We start from the raw sequence: 17,762 nt of genomic DNA, 5'->3' as shown, positions 1-17,762 counted from the left end.
ACACAACAACAACACAACAACAACAACACAACAACAACACAACAACAACAACACAACAACAACAACACAACAACACAACAACAACACAACAACAACACAACAACACAACAACAACACAACAACACAACAACACAACAACACAACAACAACACAACAACAACACAACAACACAACAACAACACAACAACAACACAACAACACAACAACACAACAACAACACAACAACAACACAACAACAACAACAACAACACAACAACAAACCAACAACAACACGCGCGTGCGCGCGTGTGTGTGCGTGTGTGTGAAATGGCTTCAGAACAGGCTTAATGTATCTTCAGAAGAACTACAGCACGGTAACAGTCCGGTTACATCAATAACGCCTCAGTTCTTCTGTTGAATAGACTTTATTAAAACTGGCTCTTGTGTGTTGTTTGTGATCACAGACGATGCAAATACACGTCCGTGGGCAGTGCATGAGTATAAATAAAGTGTGTCGGGTGAGGCGGCTAAAGCTAGCTTAATGATAGCTACGGCTCCACAAGCGTTAGCATTCAATAAATACGCGACTTTGACTCCTGGAATCTCTCGTTTGAGCAGAGAAGATTGTGTAGCTCTGCGTAGTGGAGCTATTTCGACCCGTTTTCCAAAGTGTAAAACAAGTGACAGAGTTTTCAGCTGCTCAAAAGTTCTTGGTCCTATACAGTTCGGGAAAGTCTACAGTTGCCATGGAGATCGGCCATCATTGCAGCTGTTAGCATACATTTCCATTGACTAATATTAGCTAAAAACAGTTTTTAAAGTGGAGAAAAAAGCCGTGGAACAGCTCCGTTAGTCACTGCTGGTAAATACATCTAACTCACTGTGGTGTCAAAGTGTTTTAATGTGAACAATGACTCCAGTGTTTTAACTTCCAAAATCTACATTAGTTTACAATGGCTGCTGATCCCATAATGCTTAGCGATATGACGTCACATTCCCGAACTCTATTAAACAACACGGTGACCGGAAGTGGTTTACTCACTTATGGAATGCGGAAGTCGCTAGCGCACAACCCCTACTGTCTGGTTGCCATGGTTACAGGAGGGCCGTGAGGGGTGGGTAATTGTCTGGTTGCCGTGGTTACAGGAGGGCCGTGAGGGGTGGGTAATTGTCTGGTTGCCGTGGTTACAGGAGGGCCGTGAGGGGTGGGTAATTGTCTGGTTGCCGTGGTTACAGGAGGGCCGTGAGGGGTGGGTAATTGTCTGGTTGCCGTGGTTACAGGAGGGCCGTGAGGGGTGGGTAATTGTCTGGTTGCCGTGGTTACAGGAGGGCTACGCCAGCGCCAACACGCAGGTCCACACGCTGCGGCGGATGGTGAAGGAGAAGGACCAGACGATCCGCCGCCAGAGCCGCCTGGAGCGAACTGACCTCAGCCCGGCCAATCAGAGAGGAGAGGGCGACGGGGGCGTGTCCGAGTCTCCGCCCCCACACCTGTCGCCCAGGTCATTAGATTATTTATTACTAATATTATCCCTATTTCCCCCATTTTTTCCAAATGTAATTTTTCTATGTTTTTATATTTCGTACATGTTTTTGTGTTTTATTATTTACTGTGTAAATCTGTCATACGAGTTCTGTTTCCTGGTTCGAGACCGAGGCCCTAGTTTCCCGTTTGCTTCATGAATCTGAAATAAATCCGGCTCTGGTGTTTCGTGTTTCAGCCCTGAGACCGTGACCTATCACAGCCTGAGTCCTGGCGTCGGGGGCGGGTCTGAGATGCCGCCGCCCCCTCCTCCGCCGCCGCCTCCCCCCTGCGGGTCCTCGTCGATGCCGCCCATGATGCCGCCGCTGCCGCCAGTGCTGAACTGCAGTAAGTCCCGCCCACACACGCCTGAAGTCCCGCCCACACACGCCTGAAGTCCCGCCCACACACGCCTGTCTGTGATGTGACATAATCCTCATAACCCTCTCTCTCTCTGTGTCAGTGTCGAACGGCCCGTACCCGCCCCCTCCGGCTCCGCCTCCTCCCCCCTCCCCCCACACGCTCCCACCAGCCCCGCCCCCTCCCCCTTGCAGGACCAGTGAGCTCTCGGGACACGCCCCCATGGCCCCACCCCCTCCGCCCCTCCCAGGCTCCGGCGCCGCAACGGTCATCTTCAGCTCCGGCCTCGCCGACGGACCCCTCAAGCTGTTCTGTGAGTTTAGATTATTATTATTATTATTATTACGCCGACGGACCCTCAAACTGCTCTGAGGGGCCCCTGACTCTGAGGGGCCCTCTGGCTCTGACTCTGACTCTCTCTGTTCCAGCGGTGAAGATAAAGAAGCCGATCCAGACTAAGTTCCGGATGCCGGTCCTGAACTGGGTCGCTCTGAAGCCCAGTCAGATCAACGGCACCGTGTTCAACGACATCGACGACGAGTCCATCCTGCAGGTACCGCCCCTGACCACGCCCCCTGACCCCGCCCTGACCACGACCCCTGACCCCGCCCTGACCCCGCCCGCCCATGACCACGCCCTGACCACGCCCCCTGACCCCGCCCGCCCATGACCACGCCCTGACCACGCCCCCTGACCCCGCCCGCCCATGACCACCCCATGGATGTTATAGTATATAGTATATAGTATATAGTGTGTAGTATATAGTATATAGTATATAGTGTGTAGTATATAGTATATAGTATATAGTATATAGTATATAGTATATAGTGTGTAGTATATAGTATATAGTATATAGTATATAGTGTGTAGTATATAGTATATAGTATATAGTATATAGTATATAGTGTGTAGTATATAGTATATAGTATATAGTGTGTAGTATATAGTATATAGTATATAGTATATAGTGTGTAGTATATAGTATATAGTATATAGTGTATAGTATATAGAGTATAGTGTATAGTGTATAGTGTATTGTGTATAATATATAGTATATAGTATATAGTGTGTAGTATATAGTATATAGTATATAGTATATAGTGTATAGTGTGTAGTATGTGGTATAGTATATAGTATATAGTAGATAGTATATAGTATATAGTGTGTAGTATATAGTATATAGTATATAGTATATAGTATATAGTGTATAGTGTGTAGTATGTGGTATAGTATATAGTATATAGTATATAGTATATAGTATATAGTGTGTAGTATATAGTATATAGTATATAGTATATAGTATATAGTGTATAGTGTGTAGTATGTGGTATAGTATATAGTAGATAGTATATAGTATATAGTGTGTAGTATATAGTATATAGTATATAGTGTGTAGTATATAGTATATAGTATATAGTATATAGTGTATAGTATACAGTGTATAGTATATAGTATATAGTATATAGTATATAGTGTATAGTGTGTAGTATGTGGTATAGTATATAGTATATAGTAGATAGTATATAGTATATAGTGTGTAGTATATAGTATATAGTATATAGTATATAGTGTATAGTATATAGAGTATAGTGTATAGTGTATAGTGTATTGTGTATAATATATAGTATATAGTATATAGTGTGTAGTATATAGTATATAGTATATAGTATATAGTGTGTAGTATATAGTATATAGTATATAGTATATAGTGTGTAGTATATAGTATATAGTATATAGTATATAGTATATAGTATATAGTGTGTAGTATATAGTATATAGTATATAGTATATAGTGTGTAGTATATAGTATATAGTATATAGTATATAGTGTGTAGTATGTGGTATATAGTATATAGTATATAGTGTATAGTGTGTAGTATGTGGTATAGTATATAGTATATAGTAGATAGTATATAGTATATAGTGTGTAGTATATAGTATATAGTATATAGTATATAGTGTGTAGTATATAGTATATAGTATATAGTATATAGTGTGTAGTATGTGGTATATAGTATATAGTGTATAGTATACAGTGTATAGTATATAGTATATAGTATATAGTATATAGTGTATAGTATACAGTGTATAGTATATAGTATATAGTATATAGTATATAGTGTGTAGTATATAGTATATAGTGTATAGTATACAGTGTATAGTATATAGTATATAGTATATAGTATACAGTGTATAGTATATAGTATATAGTATATAGTATATAGTGTGTAGTATATAGTATATAGTGTATAGTATACAGTGTATAGTATATAGTATATAGTGTATAGTATACAGTGTATAGTATATAGTATATAGTATATAGTATATAGTATACAGTGTATAGTATATAGTATATAGTGTATAGTATATAGTATATAGTATATAGTGTATAGTGTATAGTATACAGTGTATAGTATATAGTATATAGTATATAGTATATAGTATATAGTATATAGTATATAGTTTGTTCTGTGTCTCAGGAGCTGAACATGGAGCAGTTCGAGGACATGTTTAAGACCAAAGCTCAGGGTCCGGCCGTGGACCTGACCCTGTCCCGACAGAAGATGCCCCAGAGCGCCTCAAAAGTGTCTCTGCTGGAGGCCAACCGCGCCAAGAACCTGGCCATCACGCTGAGGAAGGCGGGGCAGAGCAGCGAGGCCATCTGCAGAGCCATACAGACGTGAGTACCTCAGAATACTCCATAATCACACACCAGATATCAGAGCGAGGCCATCTGCAGAGCCATACAGACGTGAGTACCTCAGAAACACCATAATCACAGAGATATCAGAGCGAGGCCATCTGCAGGGCCATACAGACGTGAGTACCCCAGAATACTCCATCCTGTGGTCCAGGATCAGTGACCGACCTCCTGTGGTCCCAGGATCAGAGACTAACCTCCTGTGGTCCAGGATCAGTGATTAACCTCCTGTGGTCCAGGATCAGAGACTAACCTCCTGTGGTCCAGGATCAGTGACTAACCTCCTGTGGTCCAGGATCAGTGACTGACCTCCTGTGGTCCAGGATCAGAGACTAACCTCCTGTGGTCCCAGGATCAGTGACTAACCTCCTGTGGTCCCAGGTTCGACCTCCGCACGGTGCGCGTGGACTTCGTGGAGTGCCTGATGCGGTTCCTGCCGACGGAGGCCGAGGTCAAAGTCCTGCGTCAGTACGAGCGAGACCGTAAACCTCTGGAGGCGCTGAGTCACGAGGATCGATTCATGATGCAGTTCAGCCGCATCGAGCGCCTCACGCAGAGGATGAGCATCATGACCTTCATGGGCAACTTCAGCGACAACGTGCTCATGCTCACACCGGTAACTACCATCACTAACTAGTCTCGCCATCGACTAACTACCATCACTAACTAATATAATCACCGGTAACTACCATCACTAACTAGTCTAACCACAGACTAACTACCATCACTAACTAGTGTAACCACCGACTAACTACCATCACTAACTAATGTAACCACCGACTAACTACCATCACTAACTAGTCTAACCACCAACTAACTACCATCACTAACTAATGTAACCACCGACTAACTACCATCACGAACTAGTCTAACCACCAACTAACTACCATCACTAACTAATGTAACCACCGACTAACTACCATCACTAACTAGTCTAACCACAGGTAACTACCATCACTAACTAGTCTAACCACAGGTAACTACCATCACTAACTAGTGTAACTACCGACTAACTACCATCACTAACTAGTCTAACCACAGACTAACTACCATCACTAACTAATGTAACCACCGACTAACTACAATCACTAACTATTGTAACCACAGACTAACTACCATCACTAACTAGTCTAACCACCGACTAACTACCATCACTAACTAGTCTAATCACCGACTAACTACCATCACTAACTAGTCTAATCACCGACTAACTACCATCACTAACTAGTGTAACCACCGACTAACTACCATCACTAACTAGTGTAACCACCGACTAACTACCATCACTAACTAGTGTAACCACCGACTAACTACCATCACTAACTAATATAACCACGACTAACTACCATCACTAACTAGTGTAACCACCGACTAACTACCATCACTAACTAGTCTAACCACCAACTAACTACCATCACTAACTAGTGTAACCACCGACTAACTACCATCACTAACTAATATAACCACCGACTAACTACCATAACTAACTAATATAACCACCGACTAACTACCATCACTAACTAGTGTAACCACCGACTAACTACCATCACTAACTAATATAACCACGACTAACTACCATCACTAACTAGTGTAACCACCGACTAACTACCATCACTAACTAGTGTAACCACGACTAACTACCACCACTAACTAGTGTAACCACCGACTAACTACCATTACTAACTAGTCTAACCACCAACTAACTACCATCACTAACTAGTGTAACCACCGACTAACTACCATCACTAACTAATATAACCACCGACTAACTACCATCACTAACTAGTCTAACCACCGACTAACTACCATCACTAACTAATATAATCACCGACTAACTACCATCACTAACTAGTCTAACCACCGACTAACTACCATCACTAACTAGTCTAACCACCGACTAACTAACATCACTAACTAGTGTAACCACGACTAACTACCACCACTAACTAGTGTAACCACCGACTACCTACCATCACTAACTAATACAACCACCGACTAACTACCATCACTAACTTGTGTAACCACTGACTAACTACCATCACTATCTAGTCTAACCACCGACTAACTACCATCACTAACTAGTGTAACCACCGACTAACTACCATCACTAACTAATACAACCACCGACTAACTACCATCACTAACTAGTGTAACCACCGACTACCTACCATCACTAACTAATACAACCACCGACTAACTACCATCACTAACTTGTGTAACCACCGACTAACTACCATCACTAACTAGTGTAACCACCGACTACCTACCATCACTAACTAATACAACCACCGACTAACTACCATCACTAACTAGTGTAACCACCGACTAACTACCATCACTAACTAGTGTAACCACCGACTACCTACCATCACTAACTAATACAACCACTGACTAACTACCATCACTAACTTGTGTAACCACTGACTAACTACCATCACTAACTAGTCTAACCACCGACTAACTACCATCACTAACTAGTCTAACCACCGACTAACTAACATCACTAACTAGTGTAACCACGACTAACTACCACCACTAACTAGTGTAACCACCGACTACCTACCATCACTAACTAATACAACCACCGACTAACTACCATCACTAACTTGTGTAACCACTGACTAACTACCATCACTATCTAGTCTAACCACCGACTAACTACCATCACTAACTAGTGTAACCACCGACTAACTACCATCACTAACTAATACAACCACCGACTAACTACCATCACTAACTAGTGTAACCACCGACTACCTACCATCACTAACTAATACAACCACCGACTAACTACCATCACTAACTTGTGTAACCACCGACTAACTACCATCACTAACTAGTGTAACCACCGACTACCTACCATCACTAACTAATACAACCACCGACTAACTACCATCACTAACTAGTGTAACCACCGACTAACTACCATCACTAACTAGTGTAACCACCGACTACCTACCATCACTAACTAATACAACCACTGACTAACTACCATCACTAACTTGTGTAACCACTGACTAACTACCATCACTATCTAGTCTAACCACCGACTAACTACCATCACTAACTAGTGTAACCACCGACTAACTACCATCACTAACTAGTGTAACCACCGACTAACTACCATCACTAACTAATATAACCACTGACTAACCAGCACCGACTGACCGTAACCCCTGTTTCTGTTGCAGCAACTCCACGCCATGATCGCAGCCTCCGTCTCCATCAAGTCATCCCAGAAACTCAAGAAGATCCTGGAGGTGAGTCCCGGTTCAGTCCCGGTTCAGTCCCGGTTCAGTCCCGGTTCAGTCCCGGTTCAGTCCCGGTTCAGTCCCGGTTCAGTCCCGGTTCAGTCCTGGTTCAGTCCCGGTTCAGTCCCGGTTCAGTCCCGGTTCAAGTCTAACCCGTCTCTAACCCGTAGGTGATCCTGGCGTTGGGGAACTACATGAACAGCAGTAAACGTGGCGCCGTTTACGGATTTAAACTACAGAGTCTGGACCTGGTAAGACATGGATTATTATTCTAGGGTTATCGTGTTGTTATCGTGTCGTTATCGTGACGTTATCGTGTCGTTATCGTGTCGTTATCGTGACGTTATCGTGTCGTTATCGTGTCGTTATCGTGACGTTATCGCGTCGTTATCGTGTCGTTATCGCGTCGTTATCGTGTCGTTATCGTGTCGTTATCGTGTCGTTATCGTGTCGTTATCGTGACGTTATCGTGTCGTTATCGTGTCGTTATCGTGTCGTTATCGCGTCGTTATCGTGTCGTTATCGTGACGTTATCGTGTCGTTATCGCGTCGTTATCGTGTCGTTATCGTGACGTTATCGTGTCGTTATCGCGTCGTTATCGTGACGTTATCGTGTCGTTATCGTGTCGTTATCGTGTCGTTATCGTGACGTTATCGTGTCGTTATCGTGTCGTTATCGTGTCGTTATCGTGACGTTATCGTGACGTTATCGTGTCGTTATCGTGTCGTTACCGTGTCGTTATCGTGTCGTTACCGTGTCGTTATCGTGACGTTATCGTGACGTTATCGTGTCGTTATCGTGTCGTTATCGTGACGTTATCGTGACGTTATCGTGTCGTTATCGTGTCGTTACCGTGTCGTTATCGTGTCGTTACCGTGTCGTTATCGTGACGTTATCGTGACGTTATCGTGACGTTATCGTGTCGTTATCGCGTCGTTATCGTGACGTTATCGTGTCGTTATCGTGTCGTTATCGTGTCGTTATCGTGACGTTATCGTGTCGTTATCGTGTCGTTATCGTGTCGTTATCGTGACGTTATCGTGACGTTATCGTGTCGTTATCGTGTCGTTACCGTGTCGTTATCGTGTCGTTATCGTGTCGTTATCGTGACGTTATCGTGACGTTATCGTGTCGTTATCGTGTCGTTATCGTGACGTTATCGTGTCGTTATCGTGACGTTATCGTGACGTTATCGTGTCGTTATCGTGTCGTTATCGTGTCGTTATCGTGACGTTATCGTGTCGTTATCGTGTCGTTATCGTGACGTTATCGTGTCGTTATCGTGACGTTATCGTGTCGTTATCGTGTCGTTATCGTGTCGTTATCGCGTCGTTATCGTGTCGTTATCGTGACGTTATCGTGTCGTTATCGCGTCGTTATCGTATCGTATCTGTAAAGTCCTCACCTCTGTCTCCTTAGCTGCTGGTCGTATCGTATCGTTATCGTATCGTATCGTTATCGTATCGTATTGTATCGTATCGGTAAAGTCCTCACCTCTGTCTCCTCAGCTGCTGGTTGTATCGTATCGTTATCGTATCGTATCGTATCGTGTCGTTATCGTATCGTATCGTATCGTATCGTATCGGTAAAGTCCTCCCCTCTGTCTCCTCAGCTGCTGGAAACCAAGTCCACAGACCGGACTCAGACTCTGCTGCATTACATCTCCAACGTGGTCCAGGAGAAATACCACACGGTGGCGCTGTTCTACAACGAGCTGCACTACGTGGACAAGGCAGCCGCAGGTAACCAATCAGAGAGCAGGAGGGTTTAAACGAGCCAATCAGAGAGCAGCCGGTAACCAATCAGAGAGCAGGAGGTAACCAATCAGAGAGCAGGAGGGTTTAAACGAGCCAATCAGAGAGCAGCCGGTAACCAATCAGAGAGCAGCCGGTAACCAATAAGAGAGAGGGATTCCTAAAGCAGTCGTCTGGACTAGATTTTCTAATAATTTTGGGGGTTTCGATTAAAACTGGTCGATGTTGTAAATTTACATTTCTTCCAAACAGACATTTGATCTTGTAGACCAGGGGCGTCCAAACTTTTTTCCTGGGGGGCGCATACTGAAGCGTTCACAGGGTGAAGGGCCACAGATCGGTGGTTAGCGCCGCAAAACCTTTGACTAGCAGAGGTTTAAATTGCGCCACACCTTTATTTCTGCTCAAAACCTTCATGCAGCTCAGTCTCACAGTAAAAGGTTAGTTGTTTGGTTAGAATTGTGTGGAATTATTACATTTCAAATAAAAAGAACCATCTCTGATGATGTGTCCCGATTCAGCAAAAAGGCAGAGGGCCACCAAAACTTGGTCTGAGGGCTGCATTTGGCCCCCGGGCCGCACTTTGGATGTTGTAGACGATATATCGAGTTTATCTCCGATGTCAAAGAATGTGAGAAAACGGACTTGTTTTGTCCAATATGCTGATGTGGCCCAGCTGTAGTCTGGCTCTGAGGGGTTTATAGGGGGCATGCAGATGATGTCCCAGAGGACCTGCTGATGATGTGACTGTGTGCGCCCCCTGCAGTGAGCCTGGAGAACGTGCTCTCGGACGTGAAGGACCTGCAGAGGGGGATGGAGCTGACCTGGAGAGAGTTCAGCGTCAGCCACAACGCCACGCTCAAAGACTTCATCAGCCGCCACGAGACGCGCCTGCACAAGCTGCAGGAGGACGCCCGCATCGCCCAGGTAACCGTCGCCGGGGTGACCGTCGCCGGGGTCACCGTCGCCGGGGTAACCGTCGCCGGGGTAACCGTCGCCGGGGAACAAAATGCAAATGATTCATTTATTTTTGTTCATAAAATCACCAAAAAGTTTAAATCTACAAAACGTTGGTTTAGTGAAACAAACATGATGTAAATAACTCAGAACCTGATGACCTCAGCTTTGTATTGTTTTAACCTCATATCCCCGCCCCCATTTTCCAGCTTTACCCAATTCTAAAATCTTACAGCCTATAGGCCAGTAAGTAAAGCCTTATTTGAAAGCTAAGACCAACAAAACTAACTTGTGTTATTGTTGCTTTTCCGACACTTTCCCCCCCCCCCCGCTATTTTATTGTATTTTCATCTTCCAGGATGTGTTCGAGGACAGTCTGTAACTCTGCTGTGTTTCCAGGATGCGTTCAGGGACAGTCTGTAACTCTGCTGTGTTTCCAGGATGTGTTCAGGGACAGTCTGTAACTCTGCTGTGTTTCCAGGATGCGTTCAGGGACAGTCTGTAACTCTGCTGTGTTTCCAGGATGCGTTCGAGGACAGTCTGTAACTCTGCTGTGTTTCCAGGATGTGTTTGAGGACAGTCTGTAACTCTGCTGTGTTTCCAGGATGTGTTCAGGGACAGTCTGTAACTCTGCTGTGTTTCCAGGATGTGTTCAGGGACAGTCTGTAACTCTGCTGTGTTTCCAGGATGTGTTTGAGGACAGTCTGTAACTCTGCTGTGTTTCCAGGATGTGTTCGAGGACAGTCTGTAACTCTGCTGTGTTTCCAGGATGCGTTCAGGGACAGTCTGTAACTCTGCTGTGTTTCCAGGATGTGTTCGAGGACAGTCTGTAACTCTGCTGTGTTTCCAGGATGCGTTCGAGGACAGTCTGTAACTCTGCTGTGTTTCCAGGATGCGTTCGAGGACAGTCTGTAACTCTGCTGTGTTTCCAGGATGTGTTTGAGGACAGTCTGTAACTCTGCTGTGTTTCCAGGATGTGTTCGAGGACAGTCTGTAACTCTGCTGTGTTTCCAGGATGCGTTCGAGGACAGTCTGTAACTCTGCTGTGTTTCCAGGATGCGTTCGAGGACAGTCTGTAACTCTGCTGTGTTTCCAGGATGTGTTCGAGGACAGTCTGTAACTCTGCTGTGTTTCCAGGATGTGTTCAGGGACAGTCTGTAACTCTGCTGTGTTTCCAGGATGTGTTTGAGGACAGTCTGTAACTCTGCTGTGTTTCCAGGATGTGTTCAGGGACAGTCTGTAACTCTGCTGTGTTTCCAGGATGCGTTCGAGGACAGTCTGTAACTCTGCTGTGTTTCCAGGATGTGTTCAGGGACAGTCTGTAACTCTGCTGTGTTTCCAGGATGTGTTCAGGGACAGTCTGTAACTCTGCTGTGTTTCCAGGATGTGTTCGAGGACAGTCTGTAACTCTGCTGTGTTTCCAGGATGTGTTCAGGGACAGTCTGTAACTCTGCTGTGTTTCCAGGATGTGTTTGAGGACAGTCTGTAACTCTGCTGTGTTTCCAGGATGTGTTCAGGGACAGTCTGTAACTCTGCTGTGTTTCCAGGATGTGTTCGAGGACAGTCTGTAACTCTGCTGTGTTTCCAGGATGCGTTCAGGGACAGTCTGTAACTCTGCTGTGTTTCCAGGATGTGTTCAGGGACAGTCTGTAACTCTGCTGTGTTTCCAGGATGTGTTCAGGGACAGTCTGTAACTCTGCTGTGTTTCCAGGATGCGTTCAGGGACAGTCTGTAACTCTGCTGTGTTTCCAGGATGTGTTTGAGGACAGTCTGTAACTCTGCTGTGTTTCCAGGATGTGTTCAGGGACAGTCTGTAACTCTGCTGTGTTTCCAGGATGTGTTCAGGGACAGTCTGTAACTCTGCTGTGTTTCCAGGATGCGTTCAGGGACAGTCTGTAACTCTGCTGTGTTTCCAGGATGTGTTCAGGGACAGTCTGTAACTCTGCTGTGTTTCCAGGATGCGTTTGAGGACAGTCTGTAACTCTGCTGTGTTTCCAGGATGTGTTCAGGGACAGTCTGTAACTCTGCTGTGTTTCCAGGATGCGTTCGAGGACAGTCTGTAACTCTGCTGTGTTTCCAGGATGTGTTTGAGGACAGTCTGTAACTCTGCTGTGTTTCCAGGATGTGTTCGAGGACAGTCTGTAACTCTGCTGTGTTTCCAGGATGTGTTCGAGGACAGTCTGTAACTCTGCTGTGTTTCCAGGATGCGTTCAGGAACAGTCTGTAACTCTGCTGTGTTTCCAGGATGTGTTCGAGGACAGTCTGTAACTCTGCTGTGTTTCCAGGATGTGTTCGAGGACAGTCTGTAACTCTGCTGTGTTTCCAGGATGTGTTTGAGGACAGTCTGTAACTCTGCTGTGTTTCCAGGATGTGTTCAGGGACAGTCTGTAAAACTGCTGTGTTTGCAGGATGTGTTCAGGGACAGTCTGTAACTCTGCTGTGTTTCCAGGATGTGTTCAGGGACAGTCTGTAACTCTGCTGTGTTTCCAGGATGTGTTCAGGGACAGTCTGTAACTCTGCTGTGTTTCCAGGATGTGTTCAGGGACAGTCTGTAACTCTGCTGTGTTTCCAGGATGTGTTCAGGGACAGTCTGTAACTCTGCTGTGTTTCCAGGATGTGTTCAGGGACAGTCTGTAACTCTGCTGTGTTTCCAGGATGTGTTCGAGGACAGTCTGTAACTCTGCTGTGTTTCCAGGATGTGTTCAGGGACAGTCTGTAACTCTGCTGTGTTTCCAGGATGTGTTCAGGGACAGTCTGTAACTCTGCTGTGTTTCCAGGATGTGTTCGAGGACAGTCTGTAACTCTGCTGTGTTTTCAGGATGTGTTCAGGGACAGTCTGTAACTCTGCTGTGTTTCCAGGATGTGTTCAGGGACAGTCTGTAACTCTGCTGTGTTTCCAGGATGTGTTCAGGGACAGTCTGTAACTCTGCTGTGTTTCCAGGATGTGTTCAGGGACAGTCTGTAACTCTGCTGTGTTTCCAGGATGCGTTCGAGGACAGTCTGTAACTCTGCTGTGTTTCCAGGATGTGTTCAGGGACAGTCTGTAACTCTGCTGTGTTTCCAGGATGCGTTCAGGGACAGTCTGTAACTCTGCTGTGTTTCCAGGATGTGTTCAGGGACAGTCTGTAACTCTGCTGTGTTTCCAGGATGCGTTCAGGGACAGTCTGTAACTCTGCTGTGTTTCCAGGATGCGTTCAGGGACAGTCTGTAACTCTGCTGTGTTTCCAGGATGCGTTCGAGGACAGTCTGTAACTCTGCTGTGTTTCCAGGATGCGTTCGAGGACGTGGTGAAGTTTTTCGGCGAGAGCTCGAAGACGATGCCTCCGTCAGTTTTCTTCCCGATCTTCGTTCGCTTCATCAAAGCCTACAGGGTCAGTGAGACTGAGATCATTATGAGCCTTAGAGTCTGATACAGACTGTAGTTAATGAGAGGGGCTGATGATTACTGATGATTATTGATGATTAGTGATGATTATTGATGATTACTGATGATTATTGATGATTAGTGATGATTATTGATGATTACTGATGATGATTATTGATGATTAGTGATGATTATTGATGATGATTGATGATGATTATTGATGATTATTGATGATTATTGATGATTGATGATTATTGATGATTATTGATGAATATTGATGAATATTGATGATTATTGATGATGATTACTGATGATTAGTGATGATTATTGATGATTACTGATGATTAGTGATGATTATTGATGATTAGTGATGATGATTGATGATGATTATTGATGATTATTGATGATTATTGATGATTATTGATGATGATTATTGATGATTATTGATGATTATTGATGATTATTGATGATTAGTGATGATTATTGATGATGATTACTGATGATTAGTGATGATTATTGATGATTAGTGATGATGATTGATGATGATTATTGATGATTATTGATGATTAGTGATGATTATTGATGATTAGTGATGATGATTGATGATTATTGATGATTATTGATGATTATTGATGATGATTATTGATGATTATTGATGATTATTGATGATTAGTGATGATAATTGATGATGATTATTGATGATCATTGATGATTATTGATGATTATTGATGATTATTGATGAATATTGATGATTATTGATGATTAGTGATGATGATTATTGATGATTATTGATGATTATTGATGATTAGTGATGATTAGTGATGATTATTGATGATTATTGATGATTAGTGATGATTAGTGATGATAATTGATGATGATTATTGATGATTATTGATGATTATTGATGATGATTATTGATGATTACTGATGATTAGTGATGATTATTGATGATTACTGATGATTAGTGATGATTACTGATGATTAGTGATGATTATTGATGATTATTGATGATTATTGATGATTATTGATGATTAGTGATGATTAGTGATGATTAGTGATGATTACTGATGATTAGTGATGATTATTGATGATTAGTGATGATGATTGATGATGATTATTGATGATTATTGATGATTAGTGATGATTAGTGATGATTATTGATGATTATTGATGATTAGTGATGATTATTGATGATTAGTGATGATAATTGATGATTATTGATGATTATTGATGATTATTGATGATTAGTGATGATTAGTGATTATTGATGATTATTGATGATAATTGATGATAATTGATGATTGATGATTATTGATGATTAGTGATGATTATTGATGATTATTGATGATGAATATTGATGATAATTGATGATTAGTGATGATTATTGATGATTATTGATGATTAGTGATTATTGATGATTATTGATGATAATTGATGATAATTGATGATTATTGATGATTGATGATTATTGATGATTATTGATGATTATTGATAATTATTGATGATTATTGATGATTAGTGATGATTAGTGATTATTGAGGATTATTGATGATTAGTGATTATTGATGATTATTGATGATTATTGATGATTATTGATGATTATTGATGATTATTGATGATAATTGATGATAATTGATGATAATTGATGATTATTGATGATTATTGATGATTATTGATGATTATTGATGATTATTGATGATTATTGATGATTATTGATGAATATTGATGAATATTGATGAATATTGATGATAATAGATGATTATTGATTGATCATTGATCGATCTGTGGCAGCTGGCTGAGGAGGAGAACGAGGCGCGGCGGCGTCAGGAGCAGATGCTTCTGGAGAAACTGGAGGAGCAGCAGCTCCAGGAGGAGCTCCAGCAGGAGCAGGAGTCAAAGGTCAGACACAGCCCCGACCTTTAACCCCCGACACCCCAGCGTAAACACATCCTCCAACCCTTTACCAAACAGGAGTCAAAGGTCAGACACCCCCCCGACCTTTAACCCCCGACACCCCAGAGTAAACACATCCTCTAACCCTTTACCAAACAGGAGTCAAAGGTCAGACACCCCCCCGACCTTTAACCCCCGACACCCCAGCGTAAACACATCCTCTAACCCTTTACCTTAAACCAAGTCCTTCAGTCGAGTCTTTGTAAAGTCCTGGATCTTCTGACTGAAGATCAGCACGTCTTCATTGGTCTGTTTGGTCGGGACATGTTCCTGAACATACATGAGTCTCATGTATCTCTTAAAAGAGATTGATCCCAAAGATTCAGAAAATAAATACATCTATTTATATTTATCCACAACATTAAAGTGACCTGGAGCCGCCCCCTTAACGTGTTTCCTGTTTCCTGTTTCCTGTTTCATGCTTCCTGTTTCCTGTTCCAGTCTCCGTCTCGTGGGAAGCGGCAGCAGCAGGAGTTGATCACGGAGCTGCGGCGACGTCAAGGAAAAGAACGAGGACACGTTTACGAGGGCAAGGACGGAGCCATCGAGGACATCATCACAGGTGAGACACGCCCACTACAGGTGAGACACGCCCACTGCAGGTGAGACACGCCCACTGCAGGTGAGACACGGCCACTACAGGTGAGACACGCCCACTACAGGTGAGACACGGCCACTGCAGGTGAGACACGCCCACTACAGGTGAGACACGGCCAGTAGAGACACGCCCACTGCAGGTGAGACACGCCCACTGCAGGTGAGACACGGCCACTACAGGTGAGACACGCCCACTGCAGGTGAGACACGCCCACTGCAGGTGAGACACGGCCAGTAGAGACACGCCCACTGCAGGTGAGACACGCCCACTGCAGGTGAGACACGGCCACTACAGGTGAGACACGCCCACTGCAGGTGAGACACGGCCACTACAGGTGAGACACGCCCACTACAGGTGAGACACGCCCACTGCAGGTGAGACACGCCCACTGCAGGTGAGACACGCCCACTACAGGTGAGACACGCCCACTACAGGTGAGACACGCCCACTGCAGGTGAGACACGCCCACTACAGGTGAGACACGCCCACTGCAGGTGAGACACGCCCACTGCAGGTGAGACACGCCCACTACAGGTGAGACACGCCCACTACAGGTGAGACACGCCCACTGCAGGTGAGACACGCCCACTACAGGTGAGACACGCCCACTACAGTTTACAAGTTTACATTGGAGGGTTAGGGTTAGGGTCCTGCATTAGGACCATCAGGACCATTAGGACCACCTGCATCAGGACTGGGATGTAGAGAGGGTTTGACTCTGTCTTCTGTGTTTTTGTCTCAGCTCTGAAGACGGTGCCGTTCACGGCGCGATCGGCCAAACGCAGCTCACGCTTCCTCTGTGAGCCCGCCCACCTGGAGGACCACTGACCAATCAGAGCCCACCTGGAGGAGCACTGACCAATCAGAGCCCGCCCACCTGGAGGAGCACTGACCAATCAGAGCCCGCCCACCTGGAGGAGCACTGACCAATCAGAGCCCGCCTGGAGGAGCTCTGACCAATCAGAGCCCGCCCACCTGGAGGAGCACTGACCAATCAGAGCCCGCCCACCTGGAGGAGCACTGACCAATCAGAGCCCACCTGGAGGAGCACTGACCAATCAGAGCCCGCCCACCTGGAGGAGCTCTGACCAATCAGAGCCCAACGAGAGACAGCACTTTTTAAACATTTCTATCATTCTTATTTATTACTGAACAGTCTCCGCCCCCCTGGGGCCGCAGTCTCCGCCCCCCTGGGGCCGCAGTCTCCGCCCCCTGGGGCCGCAGTCTCCGCCCCCCTGGGGCCGCAGTCTCCGCCCCCCTGGGGCCGCAGTCTCCGCCCCCCTGGGGCCGCAGTCTCCGCCCCCTGGGGCCGCAGTCTCCGC

General features: G+C 44.6%; 1 protein-coding gene across 4 annotated transcripts in view; it reads left to right on the top strand.

Annotated features, from left to right (window-relative positions):
• LOC306981831 (formin-like protein 2) overlaps positions 1–17,555 on the top strand; it is a 42,201-nt gene extending 24,646 nt beyond the window's left edge. The window contains exons 14-28 of one of the 4 annotated variants that reach the window (XM_079581549.1): positions 1,306–1,481; positions 1,701–1,849; positions 1,965–2,174; positions 2,290–2,414; positions 4,342–4,541; positions 4,944–5,178; positions 7,754–7,822; positions 7,984–8,064; positions 9,427–9,556; positions 10,335–10,495; positions 13,795–13,896; positions 15,681–15,788; positions 16,284–16,404; positions 17,183–17,311; positions 17,350–17,555. In XM_079581549.1, coding sequence (XP_079437675.1) covers positions 1,306–1,481; positions 1,701–1,849; positions 1,965–2,174; positions 2,290–2,414; positions 4,342–4,541; positions 4,944–5,178; positions 7,754–7,822; positions 7,984–8,064; positions 9,427–9,556; positions 10,335–10,495; positions 13,795–13,896; positions 15,681–15,788; positions 16,284–16,404; positions 17,183–17,268 — 1,953 coding nt within the window. In that variant the 3' untranslated portion in view covers positions 17,269–17,311; positions 17,350–17,555. Of the gene's footprint in view, positions 1–1,305; positions 1,482–1,700; positions 1,850–1,964; positions 2,175–2,289; positions 2,415–4,341; positions 4,542–4,943; positions 5,179–7,753; positions 7,823–7,983; positions 8,065–9,426; positions 9,557–10,334; positions 10,496–13,794; positions 13,897–15,680; positions 15,789–16,283; positions 16,445–16,509; positions 16,544–16,819; positions 16,855–17,182 lie in introns of those variants that run through there. The other 3 variants (XM_079581548.1, XM_079581550.1, XM_079581551.1) reach the window with 3 other exon arrangements.
• Positions 17,556–17,762: the final 207 nt, after the last annotated feature.

The sequence above is a fragment of the Gobius niger genome (assembly GCF_951799975.1).
Source record: "Gobius niger genome assembly, chromosome: 23".
Lineage (NCBI taxonomy): Eukaryota > Metazoa > Chordata > Actinopteri > Gobiiformes > Gobiidae > Gobius > Gobius niger.
This window is presented reverse-complemented; position numbering and strand designations above follow the sequence as displayed.